Source organism: Polyodon spathula, chromosome 2 (assembly GCF_017654505.1).
Source record: "Polyodon spathula isolate WHYD16114869_AA chromosome 2, ASM1765450v1, whole genome shotgun sequence".
Classification (NCBI taxonomy): Eukaryota; Metazoa; Chordata; class Actinopteri; order Acipenseriformes; family Polyodontidae; genus Polyodon; species Polyodon spathula.
In genome coordinates, this window is record NC_054535.1 from 43,569,224 (window position 1) to 43,590,442 (window position 21,219).

Consider the following 21,219-nt stretch of genomic DNA (forward strand, 5'->3'; position numbering starts at 1 on the left):
TCACTCCGTGTTCTTGGAATAAACTTGAAAAAAATGACTGAAACTTACTGTCTTGATACCTTTAAAGGCGATCAAAAATAAAATAAAATAAAATAAAATACACCATACGTTGTATTGCATAATCCAGTTTCTACATTTTACACAGTTTACAAGTAGGAACAGTTGATAAACCGGAACTGTTGTTGCAGCAAACTTTGTGCTCCTTCGAACTTCGTGATGAAGCGTAACACAGAAAGTATGTGAATAAATACGTATTTTTTATCGGAACTTTTGTAACGAGGAATGTGGTACAGTGGAATTTGAATAGCCTTGAATTGAAATTTATTTTAATTGAGTTTGGAGAAGAGGAGGGTTAAACTACGTCTCCGGATTCTTCACACCTGACAGAGTTACTGTGTGTGCTAACACTCCAGTGAGTTTTTGGAGTTTGATCTTTTTTTATTGTGATATTTTTGCCCACTGCATTTTGTGTAAACTATTCTCCGTAGTTGTGCATACAATATTCATAGATACACTGCTGTATGTTTTTGTATAGAAAATGAAAGGTGGAATTACGGTGATTCCCCCTCACATTTTCTAAAAGCCCCTGCAGTTGTATATCGCAGTAGTAAAATATGTTCTATGTTTATACCAGGACTCAGATTCCGTCCTGAGGACCCCCTGTGGCTGCTGGTTTGCATTCCAACCGAGCTCTCAATTACTTAACTAGACCCTTAATTGAACTGATAATTTGCTTAATTAGACATTTTTACTTGTTTTCAACTTATTGCAGTGCAAGTTGCTTTTCAAATGTTATAGCTACCTTTAAATATGCAACTGTTCTGTAGCTGACAAGAAATAAAAATGTCTTACTAAGAAAATGATCAGTTCAATTAAGGGTCTAGTTAAGTAATTGAAAGCTCGGTTGGAATGAAAACCAGCAGCTACAGGGGGTCCTCAGGACCGAGTTTGAGAAGCCCTGATCTATACCATAGTCATGTCTACTAAACTCTTTTTAGCATATGCTTTATTAGGAAAAAACAAACAAAAAAACAAAACAAAACATAATTTGAAATTCTAAAACGAATAAGAAACAAGTTACTATTTAAATCCCCTAAACTTTACAATACAAATGTGCCACTGACAGTTTGGAGTAAATAGGTTTGAGATATTTATTGTCAAATGCATTATCAACTGTACAGTTAAATAGCTACACTGAATAAGTAGTGCTCTAGTAAGGAAATGTAAAAGTTGGTGGAATCGTGTAATGATTTAAAGTATATGTGTATTGAGCACATTATTTTTAAAGTTGGGAAGTTGACCAACTAAAGGGTAAATACTGTAGACACCAGAGCAGGGCTGCTTAACCCTGGTTCTGGAGGGCTGCTGTGCCTCCTGGTTTGTGTTCTAAATGTACATTAAATTGATTAATTGGACCAGTTAAGCTTCTAATAAGCAATTCATTGGTCCAATTAAGTAATGTAGGGTACAGTTGGAACAAAAACCAGGAGGGACAGCGGCCCTCCATAACCAGGTTATGTTTTTAAAATATTACTATAAGTGATCCTAGCTTCTGCCTGATCATATGAACTTCCATGTTGTTTTAAAGGAATGCCCAACCCCAGCACCAGACCCAGACCCAATCGTGTGAGACGGAATCGTAGAGTGGTGGGAGGAGATGCTGCCAGGAATGAGCTGGTCTCCAGGTCTCTAGAAAGTGCACAGCAGTGTCTGGTTAATCAGGACTATGGAACAGCCTTTGCACACTATCTCCTGGTGCTTAATCTGGCCCCTGCTCTGAAGGATTTTGCCAGAGTGAGTGAGATTCAGTAATGCACATGAGAAAAAGTATATTTGAAGAAGCCAGGTGCTTGATTGGCTGTCTTGAGTCTCATTACCAATTCCCAGCACTCCTGGAAGATTTCAAATCTGGGAAAAAACACTGCAGCAGTCACTCAGATGTTTGAGTATCTTTTCTGTTTGCCTAAGCAAAGCTTGTTTTTTATATAACTGTTTTAATTTAACCTTCAATCTGGACATACTAACTGATATTTTGTTAATATATATATATATATATATGTGTGTGTGTGTGTGTGTGTGTGTGTGTGTGTGTGTATATATATATATATATATATATATATATATATATATATATATATATACTAATGCCATTTAAACTGCAGTGTCACACAATCATGTCTCATTTTACTATGAGATATGAAAGTTTTGATGTCAGTTTTATATATTGTGATGTTGAGTGCAAGTGAAAATAGCAGTAGTGCAAGTGAGAACCCTAGACTGTGTGTTGTTTCAAAATTTAAAAAGTGCAGTTTACAATTATATCCTAACAGGGCCCCATTTGCTAACTGGTTATTTATTGTCATTACTTTATGTTAATGGTACAGTAAATAACATGCCTGTATGTGAAACTTAGGGATTGTGATTGTTTTGAATTTTTGGAATTGTCTTCATAATTTACAAATACCACTGAATTTAAGGCCAACATCTATATTTGACATGCATATCTTTAACAATGGTTAAACCACAACATTTGTAAACATTTGACTTGGGTAAGATTTTATATTATTTTTCTTGTTCTATAGGAATCGTTCAGATTTACTCTTTTCAAATGGGCAGAAGAGCTGGATGTCCTCAGCCGTATCCAGGATATATTTGATTGCTATGAGCAGGCGCTTGAGCTGTTTCCTAATGATGAAGTCATTGTCAACAGTATGGGAGAACACCTTTTCAGGTTTGTCATCATAATTTCCGAATGCTGTACAGGAAGGGTTTTCATGTGCAATGTGGACAGGCTTTGTAATGAGCATTCAAAGGACTGGACTTTTTTTTTAATTTCTTCATCTTGTTCATTTAGCTGAAGAGTCACAAGTGGGTTAAAAAAACACAACCCAATGATGATAAACTCATAGTTCGGTGTTTACTGTAATAACCGATGCGCTGCTAATCTTCACAGTATTAGCATTTGACATATGCAGCTGCTTTTTCAATCGAGTACTGCAGAACCACTTTAACCAAATTGGATTAGTCCAATTTTTAAAAACATGTAAGTTAATTTTGTTTTTGGTTTGCTTTTTCCATAGATTGGGGTTTCGAGATGAAGCAGCTGGCTATTTCCACAAAGCTCTGAAGCTAAAACCAGATTTTGTTGATGCCAAGGAGAATTTCCACAGAGTGGCTAACTGGTTGGTGGAGCGCTGGCATTTCCTGATGCTGAATGACCACAAGAGGAACGCAAAATACCAGCGGGCCATCCAAAAAGCAGTGCAGTCTGGGTACAACACCGTGCTGGATATAGGGACAGGCACTGGCATTCTAAGGTAAGTTGTATAGGGATAATTTACCTCAAAGCTTATGTTATTTGTAAAGATGCAAAACCAACAACATTGTAAATAATTTGCAAACTCTCAAACCTTTACCAGCCCATTAACCTTTAGGGTGTTGAATTACACATATTCCAATGCATGTCGCAGTCTGCCCAACTGTGTTAAAAGAAAATTTGAACAAGTAAGCATCACTTGTTCTCAGACTTGTTATCTGAACTGTATACTGTTTAGTGTGCAGTACACCAATATAAAAGTGTCCCATAGTAAAAGCAAAGCATAGTGAAAGCACAGCTAAGCATTATGAAGTATAAACTATGGTAAAGGCATAGTATAACCATGGGGAAATACTTTGTTTATAAGGACATGTTCATATACGTTCATATATGTTTGTGTTCTCTCAGTATGTTTGCTAAAAAAGCAGGTGCTTCTGAAGTGTGTGCCTGTGAGCTATCCAACACCATGTATGAACTTGCCTGTGAGGTGGTATCAGCCAATGCTATGGAAGGAGAGATCAAGCCCTACAAGATATCCTGTACCTTTAGGGATTTCTATAGGGGTTGTCCATCCTATATATCTAGAGTATATAAGATATTATATATATAAGATATATATATAGATATATATATATATAGATATATATATATATATATATATATATATATATATATATATATATATATATATATATATATATATATATATATAACAAAGTACCAGTCAAAAGTTTGAGTACACTTGCTAGAAACTAGTTTTTTTCATAATTGACAATGTTTTATGTCGTATACGTTTCTGTAAATAGTTGAAAATGAAAACACGTTACAATATACAAAACAAAACATAAGGAGTATCAAAGCAATTTTCAAGAAAATTGAAAATTGCCACTAAATCTTGGATTCCTCAAAATAGCAACCCTTTGCCATAATAACAGCCTCACAAACACGAGGCATTCTGTTAACAAGTTTCAGCAGGAAATCACTCAACATGTCTTCCCAGCTCTTCCGCAGCAATTCCCAGAGAAGTAGAGCACTTGTGGGTAGCTTTGCTTTGACTCTTCTGTCCAGTTTGTCCCATACAAGTTCTGTGGGAATGAGGTCTGGAGACTGGGCAGGCCAGGTCATTAGATTGAGTTGTCCTTCACTTTCCTTCTTCACCAGATAGTTCTTGCACAACTTTGAGGTGTGTTTTGGGTCATTATCTTGCTGAGGAATGAAGGACTGCCCAACTAGCCGTAATCCTGATGGAATGGCATGCCTCTGAGGTATGCTATGATAGCTATGCTGGTTGAGCTTGCCATGGACTTGTTAAGATCACCAACTTTGTCACCAGCAAAGCAACCCCAGACCATGATTCCTCCATGCTTGACAGTGGGAACCACACATGCAGAACTCATGCGCTCACCCTCTCTGTGTCTTACAAATACTCGGCGGTTGGACCTAAATATTTCAAATTTTGACTCATCGGTCCATAAGACCGACTTCCACTCCTCAAACGTCCAGTTTCTGTGTTTTTTGGCCCAGGCAAGTCTTTTCCTCTTGTTCTGCACTCTTAACAATGGTTTCTTTGCAGCAATTCTTCAAGTTAGGCCAGCTTCATGCAATCTCTTCTGAACAGCTGATGTTGAAACATCTGTACTTCTAGTAACATTTAGCTGAGCTTGTATTTCAGGGGCAGTTAATCGCCGGTTTCACAGACTTGTGACTCGAATAAACTTGTTCTTTGATTCTGAGGTCACCCTTGGCCTTCCTGACCTTGTTCGGTCCTCATGAGTGCCAGTTTCTTCAAATAGTTTGATGGTCTTGGCCACAGCAGTTACAGACACTTGCAGAGTTCTTGCAATTTGTCTTAAAGATTGACCTTCATTTCTTAAAGTAATTACAGACTGTCTTTTTTCTTTGCTTAACTGAGCGTATTTTGTCATTTTCCGCTCCCTTACATTCAGGAATGACAAACTTGTGCCTACGCTACCTATATTTATAGTAATCATGGACCCTCATCTGTTAACAATAATTGGTGACAAAAGGTAAATTAGGTAACATGCTAGTTAACTCGGAGAACATCTAACAAAGACACTTTTATACTTAGGCCATTGTTCTAACACCATCTTATTCACATTTCAGACTTTTAAATGATTTGTGCTTCAGACTGAAATCCCTTTGCTTTAGGTGACCATTTCATTGAAATTGACAAGATTTACATTTTCATTTAAAAATTAAAATTTTGAATGCAATTCACATATGATTATCAGCTTATATAAGTACACGTATCATATAATGAAATATTAAGTGTTTATAGACAAGTATATACAGTTAAAAGCATAGATAGTCATGAAAAACCTGGTTTCAAGCAGGTGTACTCAAACTTTTGATATATATATATATGTATGTACATATAATTACACACATACACACACACACTGTTGTGCAGAAAGTCTTAGACATGTTGCATTTTTCTATCCTGATGCATTATAACAACCTTGACTTGCATAAAGAAGGATAAACATTGAGTGAAAAAGCTAGTATCACTCGATTTGCAAGGTGTGGTATCCAAAGCATAATCAACAAGTACAGAGAAAGATCATCTGTAATTGACAAACCCAGGACTGGAAGACCCAAAAACCTGTCTAACAAGGATGAGCAATACTTGAAGATAATATCATTAAGGAATAGAAAGAAGACAAGAGTTGAATTGACAACAGAACTGTCTGAAGGCACAGGTGTTGTTGACCATTAAATTAACAGACAAAGGTCACTGTTGAAATCAGGACTTAAAGGATGTGTTGCAGTAAGAACACTTCTGTTAAGAAAGGGGAACACCACTAAAAGGCTAAAATATGCACAAGAACACAGAAATTGGACTATACAAATAGTCAAAGGTGCTTTGGACTGTTAGACACCTTTTTGGCCTTCCGTTTTGGCCACAACCAAGGTTACATATAATGAACTGGTTTTGTGGTATAACTGGTTTTGTGGGGTACTTGGAAGTATAATTAATAAATTACCAGGAGCCTTAAAGCTGTTTTATATTTCAGACTCCAACATCATTTGTTGTTGGAGTCAAGGGTCTCTGACCCTGTGCAACAGGTTTGAATTACGTCACCCACACTCTTGTGACATGCGTCTTGTTTTGGAAAGAGATATAGCCTTTTCTCATCCATCTGCGAATTGAAATCGCATGGGGTCGGATGATATAGAAAAAAGTCAACATTTGTTGCATACGCTGGAAACCATCTTGGAGCAAGACTTTGAGGAATAGAATACATTTGTAAATATTCACGTTTATATAGACCCTCACCTTAAATAATGTAGAGATGCCCAAAGAATAGAACCGCATCGGTGTGTATAATTTGATTAAAGTAGAAAAGGACTGGGGATAATGTAAAGCCTTTGCTGGGAATTGCCAGTTGACAGTATGTGCAGTGTAAGTGCAAGTCTTTCTGCAGGTGTCGCTGGCATCGCTGTGTATTTTTGTGTTGAAGCAATGTTCCCAATCTGTTTAACAGGTCATCAAAACTTTCACCTGTCATTCTAAAAGTGTCTTACCTTCATCTCTCTAATTAATGTTCAAAATTCTCCCTTTCGGATTCTCTGTTGGTTGAAAGGACAATGTACCAACAACGTCGCTTTTGATTTTTTTAAACCTCTTACATAAGAGGTACAAACTCAGCACCTCCTAACAAAAATTCCAATTTCACGAATGCAGTATGTATTTAAAGTATGAATGACAACGGCGCAGTCAAAAAGTCTGCATCCTTCATACAGCAAATAGTGAAGCTGTACAGTTTTCAAAGCTGTCTATGTCTGACATATCACATTCATCTGCGACGGTATGATCCAGACTTAGCATGTTCTTTCCCTGCTTGTAGCGGTTCTTTAGTCAAAGCCAATTTGTAATCATTTATTTTACTTTATTCTGGTGCTGGGAGGAAGTTCAATGTCACAAGAAAATAAGGGATTTGGAGGTTTGGTAAACTAGATCGAGAAAAACAACATCCATTCTTTCAGTCTTGTGGTCAATGCAAAGTATATGGCACTTCCTACAGAAAAGTAAATGTTCCATACTGTGAACACTTTTTATAACTTTAAAAAACATAACTGAAATATGGGTCAGTTTTACAGTAATTGTTAATTTTCTTTGTGGGTGTGTGTGTGTGTGTGCTTTTTTTCTAAAGGTATTTGGTATGGAACACATGAATTTGGGCATAGTTTGCCTGTAAGCCCTGTTAACCCTCGGCAACTAACTATATGCCAAAAAAAAATCTTGTCAAAAAACAAAAAGAATTCTGGCTTTGATAATCCCTTATCACATGTATTGCTGGTGGGTTTATGAGATAACAGGAGATGTATTTAACTTTATTTTGGCAGAGTTTCACTGGTAGTGACAGAAACAGTAGACGCAGGGCTGTTTGGTGAAGGCATTGTGGAAACTTTGATTCATGCTTGGAAACACTTGCTTTTACCACCCCAGGTAAGCACCATGTGTACATTTTTTTGTTTGTTGTCTCCTAGCCTGGTACTGAAGCAGTACGCTGCTACTGATCTATCTGGTAGCTCATTTAGGAACCCTGAAATATCTGTGGTTACTACTGAGCAAGCCTAATAAAATGCTTTCAGTGCAATAGACACTTGTGCAATTTAATGCTTCAGCTGCAACACAAAAAGACTTCCCTTATAAGGTGCTCAGAATTGAACTGCAGCAAAGAGTAACTGGATGGCTCTTTTGAGGTCAGCTTTGTCAGCCAAAAGTCATTGGTTGTTGTAGCTTCATGAAAGAGAATTTACACAAGGAATGCATGTTTCTAAAATTGACTGTCAAAGAGTGGCTTATCAAAAAATAGAAAATCCATTCTAATTAAAATATATATATATAAATATTTTAGTATCACCCCTGGCATAAACTATTCATTTATTTAAAAAATATTACATTTTCAATAAAGCTGATCTTTAAGAAACTTTTTTTTCAATTTATTTATATATATATATACACACACACACACACACACACACACACACACACACACACACACACACAATGAATAGATTGTCTGAACAAGCTTAGTGTACTTAAATTCTCATCAGTTCTTTTTTCATTTAAATTTTTTATTTTTCTTCAGGTTTTCTGGTACATTAAACATTTAGCCATTAGTGACATCCAGTGTAGAAAACAGTAATTGCAATTGGTAGTATATCTGTAAAACTACTTTATCAGGCAGGCTAATATCAACAGGAATATGTTTCTGCTGTAGTACTGGTATACTTTAGGAAAGCCTTTTTAAAATAATCTAATTAAAATGGCAAATGCTTACTTCTTTGGACTGACTGGAATTTAAGTTGGCGGCAAGGCAGACTTTTTTTTTTCCCCGCTCAGATTTCAGAAGGCCAAGCTGTTCCCTCTAGTGGAGTGGGTCGTGTCATTCCTGCAAGTGCCACTGTGTTTGGGATGGCAGTGCAATGCCCAGAGATACGCAGACATCACAGGTAAGACTTTACTGAAAGAAACTCTGGACCTCTAAGTTAAAATTTAAAAAGCTATGTTGAATATATTTTATTTAAGACTTATTTGTAACTACAGTCAGCACTCACATGTCCGAACCTATAAAGTTTTGACTTCAGTGACGTTTAAACACGTGTGATGCATATCTGACTATTTCATTTTGGCCTGTTCCAACCCTTGTCCATTTTTCAGGGAACACAAACAAAAATACAATATAAAAAAATACATAGCTGAAAATAATGTGTTTTAAAATAAGCAGGCTTCCATTTAGATGTACTGTATTGGTTTTGTTGGTACTGTACTATATTTAGAATTATATGATTCTGAAAATATCCCATGCCAAAACTAAAGAGATGGCATGTTAACTGTAATACAGTACATACTTTTAAATCCAGTATGTATTGTAGCAGTATGTAAAATTTCCCATTCACGACCAAAATGAAGCAGCAAAATGAACTCTAAATACTATCCATGCACAGAACTGCATACAACATAAAAAGCAGTGCAATTTAGCAAAACCAAAAGATAAAAAAATAAACAAAAAAAAAAAGTTTACTGATTAACTGTTACATTACCCTCGCTTGTCTGGTTCGCTTTGTTTTGGCTTCATTTTCGTCAGGTGAAACTGGAAGAAGCACTGTGTAAGTGAACAATATAAGAATGAATGATTTGGCATTAGATAGATTTTATTTATTTTTTTAAACGCGGGCTGTGACGGATATTCAGATAAACTGTAACATTGAAGAGATGGGCTTCGTATCAGAAAACTGGTGACGGAGTCGAAAATCGCGTGTGACGCGTAAGTGCATTAAGTTGTTACACGCCTCCCCCACACACACACACACATATATATATATATATATATATATATATATATATATATATATATATATATATATATATATATATATATATATAATGGGGATTGATTTTATTCTTAAAACAAGGGTGGTAAAACGCTAGTGACGCGTATCTGGGTAACGGATATCCAAGTGCTGACTGTAGGGGAAGGGGATGGAGGTTTATTAATTCACATATTGTACTATAGGCAGATTGAACAAAATTTGAATCGCACATTTATATTCAGTTGAATTTGCTTATCTTCTTTGCACGGACTCTCTGCAGGCTAGGTGTGGTCGAAGTGGGAGGGGTGTGTTTGACAGCAGCCCCAGAGCTCCACAGTCCTGCCATCTACTCCACAGACTCGGATGACTCTACAGAACCTTATACCACAGAAAGGCTGAGCCGGGTTCCTGGGGGGTACACCCCTCTGACTGAGCACTTCCAGGCTCTCACTGTTGATTTCAACAGCCCACAGGTACACTGCACCACTCTACACAAATGATAATGCATACTTTGTGTCTGTTGCTGTAAATACATGAGGAGGCCTAAATAAGAATGCGATTTGTTTCAGCCCACCACATTTGACTAAGTAGTGTTTTTATTCCTGTGTGATGGACAAGTCTAACACATGACTTTGCCTTTATATGTTCATGTGTGCACGAGCCATAACAAGGACCTCTGACTGTCTGTGAAATAATGTGACTTTTTGTCTTAAACCTTCCCTGCATGGCTGGCAGTACGTAAAACTGTACCTGTCAATGGAAATTGATTTTAAGAGAGACTTATTGGGACAGGGTGCATGTAGCCTTAACCTTGTGATTATCCAACATTTCTGCATGCTGTAGATTGTTTTGAATGTAGACTGACTGGTGCAGTTATACTGGTTGATAGGGAAGTGTAGTAGCCTAAAACATTGATTAAAAAATATGTCTTTTTCCCTTTCTGTTGAGCTGCCTGATTTCTGACAACAGCTAATCCCCCAGTCACAAAAACTACAAAGGAGTAATACAGTGGAAAGCATTTATTTTTTTTTAGTATTTTGCAGATAACTTAAAGCTGTTAAATGAAAGTGTAATTTGTTTAAACTAATATATATATATATATATATATATATATATATATATATATATATATATATATATATATATATATATATATATAATATATATATATATATATATATATATATATTAGTTTAAACAAATTACACTTTCATTTAACAGCTTTAAGTTATCTGCAAAATACTAAAAAAAAAAAAATATATATATATATATATATATATATATATATATTTTTTTTAATTCTAAGTGGTGTTCTATGTATTTGCAGGAGCTGGGAGGCCTGTGCTCTCAGAAGCCATCTCGGATCTGTTTGCCTATTACCAAACATGGTGTGTTAGACGCCATTGTTGCCTGGTTTGTTTTACAACTTGATGAGGAGAACAGCCTTTCAACAGGGCCTGAGGAAGAGACCTGCTGGGAGCAGGCTGTCTATCCAGTGCAGAATCTGCTTGGTAAGTTTTTTTTTTTTTTTTTTTTTTAAAGAATACATAGAAATGTTTTTGTTGTTGGAAAGAGTTGCATGTTTACATTGACTATTAAGAATTTACAAAAGTATATATATATTTTATTTTCAAACGATTTCACATTGTTAGTAACTATTGGGAATTCTATTCTGTATTCAGGTCCAGATAGCAGTTTATTCATGTATTACCATATTGTATAATAACATGGCTTTATTTATTTATTTATTTATTTATTTATTGTTTGGTTTTTTTCATCCAGTAAACTGAGCAAGAATTATGGCATGTGATTAGCTGGTGAAGGATTTTAAATGAAATTCTAAAAATAAATGTATACACTTTAGCAAACGTTTCAATCAAATGTGTTTCCATTAGTCTCGTAATGTACATTATAACTATTCACACAAAACACTTGGAAAGACTTTTTGACTAAAATAATATCTTAATAATATAGTTTGGTCTGACTCCTAAGTGTTTTTTGTATGATCTTAAAAGAAAGACCCTGAGGTGTCCCAAGTGACGCGTCTGATAAAAGCACAGCCGCGTGGTGTGCAGGGTGTCATACTGTCAGAGGAGCCCAAGTTCACTTCCTGGCTGTGCAAAGTTGTCGATCTTTGCTGGGGATTCTGGAGGGAACGTTGCATTGGCTCAAGCACTCCCTGTGATAGGGAGGCAAAACTGGCAGGGACTTTTTGTCCTCATCGGGCTACAGTGGACCCCACTGGCCAGGTGCCTGGTGAGCTCAGGCGGACTGGCCTTTGTCCTCCAGAGGCAGATAGCTCTCTAGGGGATGTAATATATACCACATTTGTATATAGGGCTTGCAGGGCACTGCAGGCTTAAGCACAATGCAATATGGATAGTCTCAGTCTTGCTCTGGAGGACCTTCAAAACTAATTTCACTTGTTACTTAAATTTGCACAAATCCACTGTGCCTAAGGAACAGTATTAGTCATTACAGTTTGACAAGAAAGTGAAATAGAAACTAATAAAGTCTCAAAAGAAAACATAGCTATACAGAACATCAGCAAGGGAACATGGAGGCACCTTTGATTTGACTGTAGCAGTATGTTTACTGTGATTGCCTGTGAAATTCCTTCATGTGATAAATATTGATCGCCTCCAAGATGTTGATGGCTCTTCACTGTTCTGTAGCTGTAAACAGATGTTTCTGAAAGGGAATCTGCTTTGTTTTGTGACTGAGTTTGACTTCCAGTTTAAGTGAGAGGGAATAATAATTTTTGGGAGTAATAATAATTACATATGTATACAGAAGATATATTTAGCGAGATTAATTAAAGTGCATGGTGCTTGCAAAATAATTTACAATAAATTTTACCTAATATGTATTGCCAATATTTCTTAGGCCTCACATTTACCTATATGAAACAAGCACATTTATTTTATTTAAAATATTTTATGTTTTTACGGTGAATTGTGAAGAACATGTATGGAGCACTCCTTCAGATACGCCAATGCTTAAAGCTTTTGGGAGTTCTTTTAAAAATGTATAATATTTAAAGAAATGACAGGAAAATGTATTTTTCAAAACTGTTTTCCTACAAGAACTCAAACTCCTTAGTTTGTCGACTGCCTTCCTTCAAGAGAGGTGCAGCATGGAAAAGAGTGCCATTACAAATCAAATACACATAATTTGTACATCCTTTCTATAGTAATGTATGAGATATGCCAAGTGATGGTAATATACACAGTACTGTGCAAAAGTTTTAGGCAGGTGTGAAAAAATGCTGTAAAGGAAGAATGCTTTCAAAAATAGACATGGTAATAGTTTATATTTATCAATTAACAAAATGCAAAGTGAGTGAACAGAAGAAAAATCTACATCAAATCAATATTTGGTGTGACCACCCTTTGCCTTCAAAACGGCATCAATTCTTCTAGGTACACTTGCACACAGTTTTTGAAGGAACTCGGCAGGTAGGTTGGCCCAAACATCTTGGAGAACTAACCACAGTTCTTCGGTGGATTTAAGCAGCCTCGGTTTCTTCTCTCTCTTCATGTAATCCCAAACAGACTAGATGATGTTGAGATCAGGGCTCTATGGGGGCCATACCATCACTTCCTGGACTCCTTGTTCTTCTTTACGCTGAAGATAGTTCTTAATGACTTTCTCTGTATGTTTGGGGTCGTTGTCATGCTGCAGAATAAATTTGGGGCCAATCAGACGCGTCCCTGATGGTATTGCATGATGGATAAGTATCTGCCTGTACTTCTCAGCATTGAGGAGACCATTAATTCTGACCAAATCCCCAACTCCATTTGCAGAAATGCAGCCCCAAACTTGCAAGGAACCTCCACCATGCTTCACTGTTGCCTGCAGACACTCATTCATGTACAGCTCTCCAGCCCTTCGGTGAACAAACTGCCTTCTGCTACAGCCAAATATTTCAAATTTTGACTCATCAGTCCAGAGCACCTGCTGCCATTTTTCTGCACCCCAGTTCCTGTGTTTTTGTGCATAGTTGAGTTGCTTGGCCTTGTTTCCACGTCGGAGGTATGGCTTTTTGGCCGCAAGTCTTCCATGAAGGCCACTTCTGAACAGACTTCTCCGGACAGGAGATGGGTGTACCAGGGTCCCACTGTTTTCTGCCAACTCTAAGCTGATGGCACTGCTGGACATCTTCCGATTGCAAAGGGAAGTAAGCATGATGTGTCTTTCATCTGCTGCAGTAAGTTTCCTTGGCCGACCACTGCATCTACGGTCCTCAACATTGCCCGTTTCTTTGTGCTTCTTCAAAACAGCTTGGACAGCACATCTGGAAACCCCTGTCTGCCTTGAAATTTCTGCCTGGGATAGACCTTGCTGATGCAGTATAACTACCTTGTGTCTTGTTGCTGTGCTCAGTCTTGCCACGGTGTATGACTTTTGACAGTAAACTGTCTTCAGCAACCTCACCTTGTTAGCTGAGTTTGGCTGTTCCTCACCCAGTTTTATTCCTCCTACACAGCTGTTTCTGTTTCAGTTAATGATTTTCAACCTACATATTGAATTGATGATCATTAGCACCTGTTTGGTATAATTGTTTAACCATACACCTGACTGTGCCTACAAAATCCCTGACTTTGTGCAAGTGTACCTAGAAGAATTGATGCTGTTTTGAAGGCAAAGGGTGGTCACACCAAATATGGATTTGATTTAGATTTTTCTTCTGTTCACTCACTTTGCATTTAGTTAATTGATAAATATAATCTATTAAGATGTCTATTTTTGAAGTCATTCTTACTTTACAGCATTTTTTCACACCTGCCTAAAACTTTTGCACAGTACTGTATATATTAGAGAAGAGTTACTGTAATTATAATGTTAGCATCATGTACTTTAACAATGAGGCAGGCACAATCTCAATATAATAATTACCGGTAATTGTAAAACTACTTGTAAACAACTTTACTTCCATATAATGTAATTTATTGCATGAGCTGAATTGTGTTTGTAATGTTTGACCTGCACTAACTCCAGCTGTCAGATTCTGGAGTGGTTGTTATATTTTTGATCGTGACTTTTTGTGTTGATAATTTCAGATTGTGCAGTAAAGCCTGGAGATAGTCTGATATTGGAGGTCTCATGCCAGGATGCCTATCTAAGGATCTGCATGGTTTCTCTTGTGAGGGCAGGAGATGGAATGGAAACTGAACTAGATGGAGATCCCAGTTTGAGTTCGAGTAGTGAAGCTGAACTGTGCAGCGCCTTAGCCTGCCTTCAGACCACCCAAGGCAGGGATCAGCGGAAGTGTATGCTGGAATCTTCTGAAATAGCCCTGCTTAACAATGTAAAGTACCATGACAGTTTTAAGAGAGCGTTAAGCAAATTGTTGTCCTCCATAAGAGCAGGTGGTAAATCAGAGCGCATGGTGCTGGATGGGACGGACTGCAGCGCAGACTGTGGGAACAGTCAGAGACAGGACTGTTCAAATACAGCCTCTGACCCCTTATATGTATTGGATGTCTCAGAAGGCTTCTCCATCCTGTCACTGATAGCTGCCAAGTTGGGGTCAGTGAAGGCCTATAGCTCAGTGGAAAAAGAGCAGCACCAAACAGTACTTAAGATCTTGGCAGAGACTAATGGAGTTTGTGAAGAAATGCTGGAGTTTTGGCTCAATCACGTGGAAGATGACTCGGCTCTTTTGCAGAGGCCTACAACAGACAAGATGTGGAGCGCAGTCATCCTGGATTGTATTGAGACGTGTGGGCTGATTCGACAAGAGCTGATGGAGAAGGCTGCCCTGGCCAGGTGGGATACACTGTGTTCTTCTGTAGTTCCTAAACATGTCTTTGGTTGCCATCTGTCCATCATACTGAGTGGAACGTTACCAGTGCCACAGGTTCGCTATATATATATATATATATATATATATATATATATATATATATATATATATTATATATAATATATATATATATATATATATATATATTACAAATGTTCATAGTTTTACTGTATGTAATAATGTTAAAATAGGGCTTAAGAAGTCACTCATGGCGAGGGACATTGTTGTAATTTAAATTGAGTTATTTACATCCGACACTGTTTGCAGCATTAAAAACAAACTCAATGGTATTGTTCAGGTGAAGAAAAGTCTGCTTTTTGCAAGTTCTCATAGAAATAGTTTCACCCTCACATTGTAATTTTTGTAAGTTCTCTAAATGGAAGCTAAAGTAATTTTAAATCAGAATTGCAATTCCATACAATCTACATTTCTAAAGTTCCTTATTTCATTCACACATCCCAAGGCACTGCACAGTTATCTTCTAAAGACCGGATCAAACAAATGTGTGAAGATGCGCTTTAATCTATGTAATTGATCTGACATTCTTGGCCTTCGCACATTTGCTTGTAGACATGTCCATTTAAAAAACATTTTGTTTGTGTTCAATTCTGCAATGCTGTAGGTGTCTGCTCGAACCTGGTGGAAGGATTTTCCCTGGGCGCATAGTGATGTACGGTATGCTGGTGGAGTCTGAGACCTTGCTGCAGGAGAGTGCTGTCCAGGGCACAGACCCTACTCTAGGATTAAATATCGGCCCTTTCATTAACCAGTTCACAGTAAGTAATCCTACGTTATTTATCATTGTATTTATTTATGTTCCGTATCATTTTGTGTTAAAGTAAGATAACACCAATCACGACTGGGTCAATAAATAATGGTTGCTGTTAGACTGAGGGCATGGATGATTTCTGAGCTTGACAAAACTATTGATTGCAAGTAACAAAGCCTTAAAAAGAGGTTCTTCTAGTTGCCAGCAATTTACCACGTTCATAGGTTGTCCTCAAATCTAGTAGCCTGACTTGCAAAACAAGCACTGAATTATACATGCTACATAATGTAACTACAGAATTAATTATACTAAATAACATGACTAGGATTTGTATGTACATGTGTAAATATTATCAGTAGATTTTTTTTTCAAAATAAACTTTAAATTGCAGGTCCCAGTCCATGTCTTCCTGGATATTAACACCCTACCCTGTGTCCATCTAAGCCAGAAGGTTGAGCTGTTCACACTGGACCTCATGTACCCAAATGAAAACTATAACAGCAGAGAGGTTAAGGTGAATTTTTGCATTCAAACTGAGTTTGAAAAAAAAAAAAAAAAAATCTTCAAATTTCTAATGAAAATGATGTGTCTTGCAAGAACAATTTAATTAGATAAAAATGCAAGGTTACTTTTGTTTTTGAAAATAAGCACATTTGATATTTTTCATCGTTACTATTAAAGAACTAAGTAGTTTTTTTTTTTATTCAACTAGGTGATATATGTTTTTTTGAGATAAGATGAATCCAAGCAAACCATTGAACTAATCTGTAGAATTTTTTAGATGGAGGTGTTTTTCTTGCGGTTTGGTTATTTAGGTAATAAAATACTGTAGATTATAACCTGGTGCAATAGTCACAACCCCTACTTTAACTGCTCTTAGGTACAAGCCTGCTCTTCAGGTAGAGTGACAGCCATCCCATTTTGGTATCAAGTTCACCTGGATGATGAAATCAGCATGAGTACCTTCAGTGAAGATTCCCACTGGAAGCAAGCAGCTGTGGTCCTTGATGAAGCCATAGAGGTTAAGGCTGGTGACCAGCTCCTACTAAACATTCAGCAACACAAAAACAGCATGTCAATCACAGCCAAGAAAGGAGGTGAACACACTGCCACGGGCTCTGCAGACTGACCCTTTCTTCTCCAAAAATTAATATTATATATATATATATATGGATATAATAGATTATATATATGAATATATATGCTCTATATATATATATATATAATAAGCAATATGCTGTACCCAGTTATTCTCTCCTAAATTTCGTTACTTCGGGAAGAATCAATTTAACCCATTACATTCTCGACATCGGGTCAAGAGATGGAATAAGCTGACCCTTCTAAAGATGATGGAGATGATTACTGGTGTCGACTGAACCCTACCCAGGAATTCTTATTATTAACATATATATATATATATATATATATATATATATATAATATATATATATATATATATATATAAACTATTGTACAAGAGCATAAAAATAATAAAATGGCAACGTTTCAGTGAATTTGTCTGATCATGAAATCATTTAAATTTTGTTACAATATATATATTATATATATATATATATATATATATATATATATATATATATATATATAGTCTTCTAGTATTTGTTTAGTATTTGTTTGATTCAATTTTTTATGTTGTTAAAATAATTATCTGCAATATAAGTATCTGCCAGACATTGTATATTTTTAGGGAGACTGACGTGGACTGACAGGTACAGAAAATGACTTTGTCAAGAGAGCCATGGTTCCAATCCCAGTTTGGCCAATAAAGCGATTGTGGGAATTTTGTTTGGCTAGGGTGACCGTCCGTCCCTAATTGGGCGGGACAGTCCCGGGCTTAATGCCTCCAGGACGGCATTTGTGCCGAATCCATAGACACAGTGCAGTCTTACAGTTTAGCACCAGAGTCAAACCATAGCATATCTATTTACAGAGCATCATAGCACTGCCCCTGCCACATTATTTTGCAATGCCTGACACTCGCTCACTCGCCAGTTAAAACAATAAAAAAAAGATGTATGTATGTATGTATGTATATATGTATATATCCAGGCGCGCTTCCAGAAATCTTTCACATGGTACGCACAACTAACCACACTGACATCTCATCTCATGCCGATAACAATTCTTCATCAACATACTATAAACTGTTTGTCAGAGTGCTTCATTTCTGTTCTTTCCCGAGCTTCCCTTTTGAAAAATGAATAAACACAGCGCACTGCCATAGAGACAGAACAGCAACTACAGTGACAACCAAATAGTCCACAACAATAAAAGCTCCAAATAAACATGTTCAAAATACAGACTTAAAGGAAAAAACTAGCTCAAAAATATCTTATGCTGGTTCCATTTCTAGTCATTTTAATCTCACAATCACTACAACTAATCATTACTCCAACCCACTGTGACCACTGTTCACACCAAAGGCAGCAGGGGAAAGTCAGTGGGCGGTCTGTTGTGACCTCATGGCTGCATGTACAAGCAATAAACAGAAACATATATATATATATATAGTTTAAATAGAACCTAATTGCAATCCCCCCCACAATTACCCCAAATATCATGCATTTGTTTTGTTTAAAATAAAATAAAAACATGTTGCTTTTAAAAATGAAATGTAGATATTTATTTTTGAGTTTTGTCTGGTTTGCTGGGTATAGGCAAAGACAGTGTGAGTTAAAGGCATCACTATGCACTGATATTATTGAGCATTATACACATAATTAAAAAATGCAACTACTGCCACCCCATCATATCAAACTTTTTTGGGGGACGGGGACGGACTGTAGACACAGCAACAATCAGTGGTACTGTGCATCTAACAGCACAACAATACCTGGAACAATGAAGAGCAAACAAAAAAGCTAACTGTGATTGTATTGGCTGATATAGGAGCTCCGGTTTGATGAAGGCAGATTTCAAACCTACTTAATGTTGTATTATAAAACTCTGGAACATCTGAAATCTGAACAAGCTTTTCCTGTTTTATTTATTTATTCTTCGCAAAAGGAGACTCCTACTGCAGTGAAAGTTGAAGTATTTTATCTCCACTTGAGTGCCGCTTCACAGGACCGTCTTCATTGAAAACAATTGCTTTTGGCACACCGCTTCCGGTGTGAAAGGCCCTTTACTGTTCATTTCTAATATTTTAAAAAAAAAAATAATAATCAGTGTTTTAGTATTTGTATTGGGGTTGTTAATTTCTAAATGTCATGTGTTTACAATTACTAAATTATAGATTGAACAGCAAAAATTAGGGAATTGGCTTGCCAGACCCTAAGAACCTTTTAATTTCTAGGGCTAGCAGCCCCTGCCCTTGGGGGAGGGGGCGGGAGTCTGCTACTACATGCTACTATATTTCCGCTACTATTTTCTACTTTCATAAGTTGGCAACTTTGCCTCAACAGCTCTCACAATAGTGAAGATCAGCTCTTGTATGTTTAATTTGTGGTTAAAGAAGCAAAGTGTGACTGCAAGTTCTTGTTTAATTCAGTAACACTGGTAAAAGCATTTTTTATTAAGTACTTTCTTGGGTTACTGGAATTCAAAAACCTGATCACTGGGCACTAAAACAAAGCGCATGTGTAGGACAATAATCATTTCTTGCTTCAGAGTGGTATAATTAATTTATTCAATAAAATATTTTATAGAATATGTACACCTAAGGCCATTTGTTCATCCAGATTTACAATATACCTTAGTTTTGTTTTACAATCACATTACTGTACATTAAAAGACAAAATATGCCTTGATGTTTTTTTCTTACCACAGTACAATACATCGTGGTGTTATGCAAGGCAGACCACAGCTCCAAAAAGCACTGCAAATACAATTAAAAACAGCAAACAAATATTTAACTAGAATTTGCTACATAAAAAAAAAAAAAGAATTCCTGATTTAGGAATGAATATATTTTGTAAAAAAATAAATAAATAAATACTTTGTATTTAAGCCTGTTGCCCGACATCACAATATTAACATACTTGCCAAAGTATGGATACATTGTTACATTTTTGTTGTTTATGGTTGTCTTTCTTGATTATTTTTTTATTAACTAGATAGTATGTAAAGTATGTTGTTTTCTAATACATGTCTTTAGTAGTACTGCATATATTAAAATATTTTAAAAAATCCATACACATGCTGGAATAAGGAAATGTTTGCTTAATAAAAGGCTTATAAGTACAATGTACATTAGGTGTCAGTCATGACAATTATTGATTGTATCTCTGTACAAAGGGTCAAATTATGAGTACCTGTTATTTTACAATGCCACTAGTCTTGTAATAAAATTAACACAAAAAATGTATAGTTGACTCATACATACTGTATGTATAAAACAAACATGCAGTACGATTGAAGGGGTTGGAGGAACACATTGATAATCCCTCAACTCATCAAAATGTCTATTCAGGAACATAATCATACTTCAACCTCACTTGGCTACATTGAATTCTATATCTAACCCAACAGGACCCATGTCTTTTTGACATAGCTGTTTTCCATACAGAAACAGAACTTCCTTTTAACTACGTATTAATAATAATTGGTGTTACTGTATGCTCTAATGAAACTGGACAGCTGTGCTATCAAGGTAGAATAGTCAGAAGTAATGCACCATATAGCAGGATCCTCCAGCAAACACCCATACATAAGTAGGTCATGTAGTTTTTTACTAGAACCACCTATCTGGTGATAATAAGACTTGGTATTGACATTCTGTACTTTGAGGGTATCCGAATCTAGGTCACGATTACCTTCTTTGCCTCTGGCTGGTGGAGCAAATGGTGTGTATATCTTATGAACCACAGAATTTTGTTTCAAGCAATTCCACATACTAAGGCACAGAGACATATTTTCCCACAGCCCTGGCTTCCCTTTAGCATTCTCTTGCTCTCTCAAACCTTACAAATATGCTTAGGTGATAATGGACTTTCTATTAGAAACTGCACTAAGAACAACTGT

General features: G+C 36.5%; 1 protein-coding gene across 1 annotated transcript; it reads left to right on the forward strand.

The window, feature by feature from the left end:
- The first annotated feature begins 194 nt into the window (after positions 1-194).
- Positions 195-17,408, forward strand: LOC121296896 (protein arginine N-methyltransferase 9-like). The gene is made up of 15 exons (XM_041222806.1): positions 195-412; positions 1,589-1,794; positions 2,583-2,731; positions 3,081-3,317; positions 3,725-3,855; positions 4,317-4,341; positions 5,873-5,884; positions 7,685-7,787; positions 8,688-8,797; positions 9,939-10,131; positions 10,986-11,169; positions 14,722-15,430; positions 16,090-16,243; positions 16,628-16,750; positions 17,117-17,408. Exons 2-15 carry the CDS (start codon positions 1,591-1,593, stop codon positions 17,363-17,365), a joined length of 2,583 nt encoding a protein of 860 aa, XP_041078740.1. The 5' UTR covers positions 195-412; positions 1,589-1,590; the 3' UTR covers positions 17,366-17,408.
- The last annotated feature ends 3,811 nt before the right edge of the window (positions 17,409-21,219 follow it).